The sequence below is a fragment of the Mustela erminea genome, chromosome 8 (genome assembly GCF_009829155.1).
Source record: "Mustela erminea isolate mMusErm1 chromosome 8, mMusErm1.Pri, whole genome shotgun sequence".
In the NCBI taxonomy this organism is placed as follows: Eukaryota; Metazoa; Chordata; class Mammalia; order Carnivora; family Mustelidae; genus Mustela; species Mustela erminea.
The window spans coordinates 82,350,719-82,363,138 of record NC_045621.1 but is presented as its reverse complement, the minus strand read 5'-3'; the positions used below and the strand labels follow the sequence as shown (position 1 = coordinate 82,363,138).

The following is a 12,420-nucleotide window of genomic DNA, read 5'->3' as shown; positions in this document are numbered from 1 at the left end:
ATGTACTGTTTTCCTAGATTTCATTTTCTCAGATTATCACCATGAGCTTCTTGAAGAATTAAAGTACTACTTAAAAGTGTTTTTCAAATATTTGTACGAAGATGTATTTTCCAAAGATAATAAAACAATGAAGACTGAATAAAAATTATCCTATAGTGAAAAAAGATCTAAATTTATATTAAGGGAGTTTACAGAGTATCAGTTTTTATGATCCAAGCTTAGATATTGGTCTGAAATTTTCATACTGCTAAGATAAAGAAATTCTGTAAGTGTCTAGATAGGGAAAAATCACACACACACAAACTCAAAACAAGTTAGCTGTCACGGCTATCAGTGACATTCACTAAATATTTCTGACTTCTAGTCACCTAGGCGGAATATACTTCTTCACTCTCTTGAAACTAGGTGTAACTATATGACATTTGGCCAGTGAACTGTGAGGACAGGTGCTCTGTTATCATCTCTGAGTAGGAGCTCTAAAAAGAGTATGTGTCCATGATTCATCATGTTGCCTTTTCCTACATCAACACTTGCTGCTTCACCCTGTACTTTTATGTTTTGGAGGTGGCTACTTTCCTTAAACCTGATGAACCAACTACTGGTAGCTTCAAATTTTTCTTCTGTGGCTTCCTCCCCTCTCAGCCTTCACAGAATTCAACAGAATTAGGGCCTTCCTCTGGATTAGGCTTTGCTATAAAGGAATGTGTAGGCCACTACAACTTTCTCCATATCAGCAGTAAGGCTGTTTCATTTTCTTATTGGTGGATTCACTGGAATAGCACTTTGAATTTCCTTCAAGGACTTTTCCTCTACACTCACAGGTTGGCTGCTTGGTGTTAGAGGCCCAGCTTTTGGCTTACCTTGATTTTTGACCTGTCTTCCTCACTAAACTCAATCATTTCTAGCTTTTGATTTAAAGTGAGAGATGTGTGAATTTTCCTTTCGCTTGAACACCTAGGAACCATTATAGAGTTATTAATAGGTCTAAAGTCAGTATTGTTGTAACTCAGGGAACAGGTAGGCCCGGGGGGGGGGGGGGGGGAGATGGGGGAGTGGCCAGAGAGTGGAACAGTCAGAACCAATACATTTATCCATTAAGTTTGTCATCTTATACAGGCATGGCTCCTGGCACCCCAAAACAATTACAGCAGTAACATTAAAGATCACTGATCACAGATCACCATGACAAATATAATAATGAAAATGTTTGAAATACTGTGAGAATTATCAAAATGTGACATAGAGACAAAATGAGAAATGCTGTTGGAAAAATAATGTCTGCATACTTGCTCAATAAAGGGTTGCCAAAAGCCTTTTAATTTGTAAAAAATGCAATTATCTGCAAAGTGCAACAAAGCAAAGCAAAATGAAGTATGCCAGTACAAACCAACACAAGTATTTTTTTCCTCTTCCTTTTCTGGACTACAGACAAATGTTTCTTTTCACTGATGCACAATAATTATGTGGATGAATGTACTAGCATTTATTAACCAGTACTCTACTGATGGGCATTTATGTTGTTTCTCATCTTTCACTATTAACAAATGGTGTTGTAGTGAGTAACTGTATATACATCATTTCACAAGTTAAATTCCTAGAAATACTGCTGGTGAGTCAAAGGGCATATGACTTTGGCCTAGTTAGATACTGTCTCTTATTCCAGTGATGTCAATTTATATTACCAGCAGGACACATGTCTATTTCTTTATAAGTTCACAATTTTAGTGTTATCAATTTTACAGGTTTGTCAACCTGGTAGACAAAACTGCTAATGTTTTTGGTTAATTTACTTAATTATAAGTAAAACTGAACAACTTTTAAGTTCAAGTCAGATCTGTATTTAATTTTATGTGACCTTTCTATGCATCTCCTTTGCCTAGTGTTTCTACTATTTAATAGTATTATTGTTAGAAATTTAAAATATTCTAATAGCTCAAAGGCATATCAGTCACATGGTTTTCCTTTCAAAACCATCCGAACAGTACTGAGGTCAAACACAAAAGAAAATCATACTAAGGAACTCAAGAATAAAGAAATATAAGTGCCTGGGTGGCGTAGTCATTAAGCATCTACCTTCAGCTCAGATCATGACCCCAGGGTCCTGGGATCAAGCCCCACATGGGGCTCCCTGCTCAGTAGGAAGGAAGTCTGCTTCTCCCTCTCCCATTCCCCCTACTTGTGTTCCCTCTCTTCCTCTCTAAAATCTTTAAAAAAAAAAAAAAGAGAGAGAGAGAGAAATAGTGGTTGTATAAAATGACTGAGCAGAAGACTGAATCAAATTAAATATAGTCAAAACTAAAAAATTATTGTAAATAATACAATTAATGTAAAATATTCTTCAAAGATTAAAAAAGAAATTACCTAGATTTATATCGCCACTAGAAATGGGCAATTCAATAAAATTGTAAAGTCCTTATTTCCTCACCTTACCTAATATACAGTCAACATTCATCGCTTTAAAAACAATCTTACTTCTAATTTATGTAACTTTACTTAATATGTAATTTTACTTCTACATGTAATAAAAAAAAGTATGTTAGTGAGAAATCTAAATTCATTGCATGGAGTATAGCAGAAAAGAGCTTTTATATAGCCCAACTACTGAAAATTAATAGTACATATATTCAATGTAACAGTCATAATTTATCTCATATATTGAATAAAGAATGTGAAAAGAGAAAATGAGGAGAAAAATCAAGAGTATCTTTTTGTGTTAGCTAAGAAAATAAAGAGGGAAAGTAGAAAAGAATTCTAGAAGATGTGACTGTACATATGAAAATTACTTGAGTTAGGGTTAAACAATAAACAATAAAACAGCAGGGGAAAAAAGAATGCATGTCATGACAAGTTACCTAATTCATAAACAGAAACAATATCTACCTTGCAGCGTTAGTGTAAAGAAGAAATGATAATACAGATAAAAAGACCAAGATAAGGTGCAAGAACACAGAGAAAAGGCACAAGGAATATGCTCAATAAATGCTAATCTGTTTTTTCTACTGGCAAGCATAAATTCCTCATGGGCAAAAGGCCATGATGAAAAAAGCAGCAACTGAAAATTTGTTACTGTGGTGAAAAACGATATGCTCAACTCAAATATACCACCCTAATTTTTAAGGCTTTGCACGTCTTCTATGATTTAAAGAAAATGAAAAAAGGGAAATTAATGAGATAATGAAAATAATACAAAGTATTTTCAATACTGTCTATAAGAATCATCACATGCCTACACAAACAAGAAAATACCAGAAATCAATAGTTTTACCGTGGTTTTTCCTGATCCTCGGGGTCCAATAATGAGTACAGAATTACTTTCTCCATGGATAGCAGTTCTTTTTAGCAGCTCAATTAAGTGTCTGGAATGACATATATAAGTCAAAATTTAAAAAGGAAGCTGGAGGGGTGCCTGGGCGGGTTAAAGCCTCTCTGCCTTTGGCTCAGGTCATGATCTTAGGGTCCTGGGATTGAGCCCCACGTCCGGGCTCTCTGCTCAGCAGGGAGCCTGCTTCCCTTCCTCTCTCTCTGCCTGCCTCTCTGCCTACTTATGATCTCTGTCAAATAAATAATTAAAATCTTAAAAAATAATAAAATAAAAAATAAAAAGGAAGCTGGAATAATATGCTAGGTAATACTATTTAAAAGCTGAATTTGAATATGCACAGAAAACCACTGAAGAGAGGGTAGGTCAATATGGATTCTCTGGAAACCTCAAGAGAAAACCAAGTAAGTTTGAAATGTCTTGGTTTTATGATGTCATGAGACAAGGGACAACAGCGGCATATCTTGGGAGCTTTCATTCCACAATAGGCTGTGGAGTATCAGAGCACAGAATTTTCTCCATATACCAGCTGACAGAAGCAACACAAGATTGAAAGGTAAGGCACATTCTCATTATGACAACAGTTATATCTGCTCTTCCTTTATAATATTTATTGTTTCTATAAAAGAAAAAGAAATTTTTTATCTCTATAAAAATGTCTGTTAGCCTTATTCAAGATAAAATCTGTGCGGTTAATTTTTATAAAACCTAATGGCATCTTTAAGTAAGTTCATAGTGGACAAAAGGACAGCTAAACTTACTTGTATTGTACTTGTACTCCAAATAAGTTACTATGTGGGCTCTGATGACAAAATCTTTCCCGTAAAATTCCTTGTACCTGATAAAAAAGAAAGTGAATAAATATAAATAAAAATGTTACACATGAAATAAAAATGAATGAGAATATACATTTACAGCAGTCAGAATTAGGTATTAATGAGTCTATTCAACCCTCCCTAAATAACTTGTCTTCACGAGTTCTGGTACTACTTTCATGAGTTGTAAAACTAACGGTTCTTTCAACCTAACTCAAGTCCCGGAGGAAGGAGGAGAATTTACTTGTGAGGTTCAACAGAAAGAATTAATTGCATTAGCCACGTCAGCAATTTGAGGGTTGTTTTGCATTGCATGTGAATAAATGAGCACTTCACTTTATATGGTACATATCAGCCAAGGAAAAAAGACAGGAGAGAATGTAATAATGTAATCTCACCTAATAATGCTCATGAACCACACCTCAATCTCTAGAGAGCAAACAAATCTAAACTGGCTTAGCCCAAGCCCTATCTACCTGCACCTATCATAAAAGTCAGGATTCTGAGAAAACAAAAGTTTAAAAGTTCATATAGTTACTGAGGACCTACTAGAAGCAGAGTAAGATACTCCTAAAAAAGTATGATCCATGCCTAAAGAAATAGTGCAAATAAATTGGAAAGAAATGACACACTGAAAAAAAGTTGTAATTTAGCATACAAGGAACTGCTCAACTACATGGAAGAAATTAGATTCATCTGTATCTATAAAATGAGGAATCACTGGAACGAATTAAGAAAAAAATTTTTTTTTTAAAATAGGTGATTCTTTTTTTTTTTTTTTTAAGATTTTATTTACTTATTGGATAGACAGAGGTCACAAGTAGACAGAGAGGCAGGCAGAGACAGAGAAAGAGAGGAGGAAGCAGGCTCCCTGCTGAGCAGAGAGCCTGATGTGGGCTTGATCACAGGACCCTGAGATCATGATTGAGCCGAAGGCAGAGGCTTAACCCACTGAGCCACCCAGGTGCCCCAAGAAAAAAAATTCTTATTAATTTTGAGTTTGCCTTAGAATAAAAGGCTTAAACTGAGTTGTAAAATATTATGTCAGATAATCTAGCGCATTTTTTAAAAAGACAGACCATTAAAGGCATTTCCTTTTCTGCATCTGCTGCTAATACAGAAACCTTTCAAAGACAAAAACCTTAGGAAACTATTTGAGATTTGGTCCCACCAATGGAAACAAGAAGCTTCCAAGATAATTTGCTTTTCTCAGACTGACAGCATGGGACTGATTCTTCATGTACCAAAAAGGTAGAATCTGAGTTCTGTTTATACGTAACAGAGGCTAAGCAAAGCAAATTATTCAGAGCAAATTATTCAAAGCAAATTATTATTTAAGAAGGGGAAAGAATTAAGAGGAGTGATGCCAGAAGAACCAATTATGTGGATCTTAAAGTTAGCCTTTCCTAAATCTTAATTTTTTTCATTTATAAAATAGAGACAGTAATAGTTTTCGGGCAGGCCTGTTCTCAAGATTAAATAAGGTAGTCGTCTTTAACATAACTTAAGTATTTGTACAGGTAATAGCTAATACCTATAAAACACTTAAATGAGCATATATAATCATAATACTAACTATATGGTGTATTTCTCTACCTAGATAAGATCATTAGAAATCAAAATATAAATCTCTATCCTTTTCTTTTTCAAACTTCAACTTGTCTATCAGAGGCAACAACTATGTATAAAATCTAAGGGATAAAGTGAAGTGAAGCTGTAGTGAACAGTGAACGGTTCAAAAATCTCAAAGTGATCTGAGATGAAGGTTAAACACATATATATGTATACAGAAATTAAGCTGTATGTGGAAGATACTTACTTTACTAGGATATGTAAATCATACTTAAGCTAAATTTCTTTCATGAAACGGAGTTAAACCTTTTCCTTCCAGAAAGAAAAAAAAAGTAAGGGATGAAGGGATGCCAATAACATACATTTAGTTTTGATTAAAAAAAACTATAGTTCTGGTCAAGCCAGATAAGTAGAAATACCAGGACAAAGTTATTATACCCATTCCCTATCTTAAGACACAGACACATAGATATAAGCTCAGCACTCTGAATACTGTATGCACTCAAGATAATATTAAATGTTCGTGATAAAAACACTCAACATACTAGGAAAAAAGGGCAACACATCCTCACCCCAATAAATGGCATCTATAAAAACCTCTATCTAACATCACTTCAATGGTAAAAGACTGAATGTGTTTCCCCCAAATCAAAAACAAAACAAGAATGTCTGCTTTTCAGTTGTTACTCAATATTGTACTGAAAGTTCCAGCCAGGGCAATTAGAAAATTAAAACAAAAATAATAAAGTCACCATAGTGAAAAGAAAGTTAAACTATGTTTGCCGATGACATGATCTTATATAAAAAAGTAAAAACTATGAGAACTAGTAAGTCTGGTCAGGTTGCAGGATACAGATTAATATATAAAAATCAATTGCATTTAGATATGCTAGCAATGAACAAATAAAAAAGTTAAAACAATTCCATTTATAACACAATAATCACAAGAAATAAAATAGGAATAAATTTAACAAAAGTAGTAGAGAACTCTGAAGTAAACTGAAATTAGGACACATTTGGGAAGACAGGAGTGAAGTTGGGATTCCAACTGTCTAAAGCCTTAAAAAGCATGAAAGTAGTGTAGAGTCTCTCCTTGAAAATGTAAAGTGTTTCATAAGTGTTAAGGAAAGAATTCAAATTAAGAAGATAATTATTTCTCTGATCAGAATAGATAATAGACTGATAATAGATAATAGACTGATAATAGACTTTGAGGTTAATGAAAATATATACTAACCTGTGAAAGATACTCTGCATGTATTAAGTTGTTACTCTTAGATTTGCGACTGCTCATTTTAACAAACTGAAATCCTTAAAAAAAAAAAAAAAGCATGAATATAAAAACATTACAGGCTTGAAGAGATTAAGAATTTAGTATTACAGAATCAAAATAAACACAACTTTAAAAACATGAAAATTCCAATTTCTCCAACTTCAAAAACTCACCTCAATCTCTTTTGGTAATCAATTCACAATATACATAAATCAAACTGTTGTGCTGTATGTAAATTATTTCTCAATAAAACTGAAAAAAATCTGAACAGTTCTCTAAGTTTGGCTTATTTGACATTCCATACCACATGGTATATGGCTCTTACAGACAACTAACTCCTACCTTTTGCTTAAATCTACTATTCACATTCCCTCCCTTAACTATTTTTCCTTCCTTAAAACTATATGCTTCCTTTATACAGAATGTTTCCCTCTCCATCCATCCCACAGGATCATAACCTTCCAGAAAGCCTTGGCTTTCCTGCTCTACTCATTGTACATACACTGTCATTAAATCGTAGGTAAAATGCCTCTTCCATGAACTTCCATAATTGCTTTATTTCTCTTCATCCATAATCAAATTATATTAAAAAGACTGTCCACTTAACTACCAATATCCCCAAACCATTAAAATTCCGAGCATTTTAGCACAATATCCAAAACAAAATTGGCAATGATGATGTGAATGGAAAATATATATACTAATAAAGAAAAATTTGTAAAAGTCTTTATGGCAATATAGCCACAGATAAATACATTTGGCTAAAAGATCTAATTTTCTTTTCTTTTTTCTGGTTTTTTTTTTTTTAAAGATTTTATTTATTTATTTGACAGAGAAATAGACAGCACAAGTAGGCATAGTAGCAGGCATAGAGAGAGGGAGAAGCAGGCCCACCCCTGAGCACGGATGCAGGGCTGGATCCCTGGATCTTGGGATCATGACCTGAGTGAAGGCAGCCACTTAACCGACTGAGCCACCCAGGCACCCCAAGATCTAATTGTCTTAGCACTGATTTCCAATAGCAATCTTTACTAGTCGGGTAATAAGAACTTAAGCACTGTTTGCTTATATACCAGGAACTGTTACACATACTTTGTATTTAACTCATTTAATAACTCATTAACTCACATTTATTAATTTTACATACTGACAATTAGATGCCAACCATTGGAATGCTGTTTTATTCTTCTCTGGAAATGCTAATAGGATAGCATCTGAGCAAGGCTTTGACAGATTGAGAGCAAGCAAATCTGTCTCCCCCTAACTGTATAAGCCATGTAGCCAGGGCCCAAAGTCCAAAGGACTTCTGGTTCCAAGATCCAAAATTGGAACTTAAAAACAGAGTATTCAACTGGTTTATTCTTTAAGAATATTTTTTCTTAGGAGAAAAGCAGTCTTCTCAGCTGCCTCTGGGCACCTTCTAGGAGCCTAATGTCTATGCAAGCCACTTTAAGAATCTTTATATTAACCATTTTTTAATTTATTATTTTTTTATTATTTCTCCCCTTAAATAAAAGTTGCATGGGGGGGGGATCCTTTTAACAACATGAAATGATATCCTCACTGTGGCTTAAAATACCCTAACTGTGAAAAAAGGTCTATGCTTGCTACCAACACATTAAAAATGATTAGTAATATATTCTCCTTTCTGGAATTAGAGTAGTATATTTCATCTTTTATTTGCTGCCTACAATTAAGACATGGGGTTTAAGAGGAATATTTCAAATAATATTAAAATTACTAGTCAATATCTACACTTCTACTTCTAACATAATTCTGCCATGATTGGAACAGTCTCCCTACTTACTTCAAACTTGAAATTACCAGAGGCATTTTAGCATGTCTGAAAAAGCTGGCAATACAGACTCTACATCTTTAACTGAATATATGAAAAGGTTTTCGTTTTTTAAATTAAACCAGAAAAAAGTAAAAGCAAAGGAAGTGAAGATGAAGACACCAAAATTTTTCCAGAAAGTTTTAGTTTTTTAGAAAGTCACAAGTGATGAAATTAAAAAAAAAAAAAAATTCAAATCAGGACTGTAAAAAGTCCAGGAAAAAAAAACCCTGTACATTAAGTTTAAGATAAATGCAAATTCTTAAAGAGTAAGGAAAAGCACAACTAGAGAAGTAAGACTGATGGTACTACTATATTTAAGAGCTTTGTTATCAGCAGGGCCCAGATTTGGGTTCTTGTTCTACGGAGTCACCTTCACTTTCCTAAGCTCCAGTTTTCTTCTCCGCAAAATCTGAGATAAAACTATTAACTAATTCATGGGTATTGTGGGGGTTAAATTAAGTGATTTACCTGATATGCAATGCTGTCAAATCCCACGCACAGCAGTACCCTTTATCATATTACATTGGAGAGAAGAACCAAGAGGAGGATGGGGAAGTGGAGGTAGCAAAAGCACAGATTCTTGTAAACAAGTAATTTCTTTGACAGTACTTCTTTGACAATGCAATAAATACCAAGTGTGAATTCAACTGAAGAACTTCAGAATTATGAGAGAATACTTCAATGGAATACATTCACTGAGTTCTCATCAATATAAAAAAATAGTTTCGAATATTGGTAATAAAAAGAAATGATGGGTAGATCAATCTACAGTTACATGGATCTCAAAGACTCCAAATTACTAATGGTAAGAAGCCATTCAACACCTGGAAGAGATGATGATTGCTTGGCAACATACCCCGAGTTTCTGGTTTAATAGGTTTAAGGTAGCAATTGACAATTTGCATTTCTGATAAATTCCCAGATGATGCTCCTACTGCCAGTCCCAGAACCATACTTCACCAGCTACTGAGAAAATTGTCAATTACTTCTCATTCTACACCAAACCTCATAAAACTGTTAAGATACCACAGAAGATAAAGAAATCCATTGGTATAGATACCATCTCTTCAATCCAAGCTAAACCTAAAGGTAAACAGTATCTAAGGATTATACTGAGGTAAACAGTATGTAAGGATCACCAAAACAGGAGAATTTGGCACAAAAAAGATACCATGAAGCCAAAGGACTTTCATTATGGTAAATAAAATAAGCTAAAAGGCTACCTATTAGAAAACATCATAGAGTGTTAGCCACAAGCGGAATTAAAAAGTCAGAAAAGTTTTTCTTTCTCCAGTTACATAAAAGTAATAAAGGTTTTGTCCTATCATCTGATAATTTGGAGAGCCTTTAGAGGATAGTCATATAAACTCCTTCCTTAAACGGGGCGTCTATGTGGATCAGTTGTTTAACTGTCTGCCTTCGGCTCAGGTCATGATCCGGGAGTCCTGCGATGGAGCCTCATATGGGGCTCCCTGCTCAGTGAGGAGCTGCTTCTCCTCTCTCTGCTGCTCCCCCTGCTTGTGTTCTTTCACCCTCTCTAAGAAATAAATAAAATTGTTTAAAAAAAAACTCTAAAAAACTTTTAAAACAAAAGAGTGAAATAAAGAAACAAACACTAGCCTGGATGTTTTATAGTTATGTCATCCCCTGATCAAAAAACAACAACAAAAAAAAAAACAAAAAATCTTCTTTCCTGCAAAGAATTATTAAATTGTTTTGATATATGTGTTTTAACAGCACAGAAAACAATGTTTATATGAACAGATTTTGATTCATCAATATTTCTTGGGAATAATTAAAATCCCTAGACTTAAAAAAAAAAAAATTAAGCAAAAGCAAAAATTAGTACCTAAAATAGTTACCAACTTTAGAAAATAGTTACCTCAAAGTGGTGTCAAATCACATGAAAGGTGCCTAATATAAAAAGAACAAAAAAGATGTGCTTGATTCAGAAGATGAGGACAAACATTTGCTCTGTTAAAGCCAGCTAACTAATGGTGCTAACTGAAGATTAGTCTCCCAATTCCAATCATAAGATGAAAAAAGCACTAATGGCATGGCATTGTTGGACAAGCTGTGTCAGTTACTGTGATGCCAAGTGGGTGGTCGGTGGCAAAGAACAAGTAATATTTAGAAAGACATGAGCAAAATGGATGAACGCACATTAAAAAAAAAAATAATTAAATCCCAGGCCAACAGACCTGAATTTAAAGGTACAGAAACTCCTTCTGCTATAAATTATTACTCTAATATGAAAAGTTGGAAAAAAACTGGGTTTGTGTCATAAAACATGCCTATAGAGTTCCTGGTAAATGACAAAAGAGTTCTTTTTATAAAACCTGAATAAGGTGCCCCTTAAAAATTTTTTTTAAGTAAAAAACCAAAATGCACAGGCTTGGGTGGCTCAGTTGATTAAGTATCTCCCTGGGACTTTAAAAATCAGCTGGCTCCGGGCACCTGGGTGGCTCAGTGGGTTAAAGCCTCTGCCTTCAGCTCGGGTCATGGTCAGCTCTTTGCTCAGTAGCAGCACCCATCCCCCACTACCATGTCCAATGGGAGGCAGCTATCAACCTGTTACTGGAGGATTTTGCACACAGCTTGTGGTGACAGAATGGGTAAAAGGGATCCTATAGGATCCAAATGTCAAGGATTTGTGCTGATTGTGGCTTCTTATCTCAGAGAAACATTAACAGACAGGTTGCCATTGTTAGTCCATTTCCTTTTTTTTTTTCTTTTTAGTTAATTTTTTTTTTTAATTTCTTTTCAGCGTAACAGTATTCATTGTTTTCATACCACACCCAGTGCTCCACGCAATACGTGCCCACCCCAATATCCACCACCTGGTTCCCCCAACCTCCCACCCCCCCGCCCCTTCAAAACCCTCAGGTTGTTTTTCAGGGTCCATAGTCTCTCATGGTTCACCTCCCCTTCCAATTTTCCTCAGCTCCCTTCTCCTCTCCATCTCCCCATGTCCCCCATGTTATTTGTTATGCTCCACAAATAAGTGAAACTATATGATAATTGACTCTCTCTGCTTGACTTATTTCACTCAGCATAATCTCTTCCAGTCCCGTCCATGTTGCTACAAAAGTTGGGTATTCATCCTTTCTGATGGAGGGAGGCATAATACTCCATAGTGTATATGGACCCCATCTTCCTTATCCATTCGTCCGTTGAAGAACATCTTGGTTCTTTCCACAGTTTGGCGACCATGGCCATTGCTGCTATATGAGTCTATTTCCTCTTACTGTTTAAGTCCCTCTTCCTCCTGAGACATAACTTTCATGGGATTTAAAAGGCCAATGCCCCTTTTCCCTCCCTTCATTTACTCTTCATTTTTTTCCTTTTCTTTTTTCTTTTTTTGAGATAATGTGCTTTTGGGCGTGCAGGGGTAGGGGTGGGGAGGTCGGGGGGTGAAGATGTCAGAGGGAGAAAAAAATCTTATGAAGGTTCCACACAGAGCGCTGAGCCCAGTGCTGAATCCTACATGGGGTTTGATCTCACAGCCCTGAGATCATTACCTGAGCCTAAGAGTCTGCGAATTAACCGACTGAGCCACCTAGGTGCCATTACTCTTCCTCTTTTTGGGAGCCAGAGATTACAG

General features: G+C 35.2%; 1 protein-coding gene across 2 annotated transcripts in view; it reads right to left on the bottom strand.

Annotated features, from left to right (window-relative positions):
* Positions 1-7,017, bottom strand: part of ORC4 (origin recognition complex subunit 4) — a 54,484-nt gene extending 47,467 nt beyond the window's left edge. For both annotated transcript variants that reach the window (XR_004288345.1, XM_032354064.1), the window contains exons 1-3: positions 6,944-7,017; positions 4,081-4,157; positions 3,266-3,356 (exon numbers count right to left, since the gene is read on the bottom strand). Coding sequence is in view for 1 of the 2 variants with exons in the window: in XM_032354064.1 (XP_032209955.1) it covers positions 3,266-3,356; positions 4,081-4,157; positions 6,944-7,000 (225 nt within the window). In the remaining variant the exon portion in view is untranslated. The remainder of the gene's footprint in view (positions 1-3,265; positions 3,357-4,080; positions 4,158-6,943) is intronic.
* Positions 7,018-12,420: the final 5,403 nt, after the last annotated feature.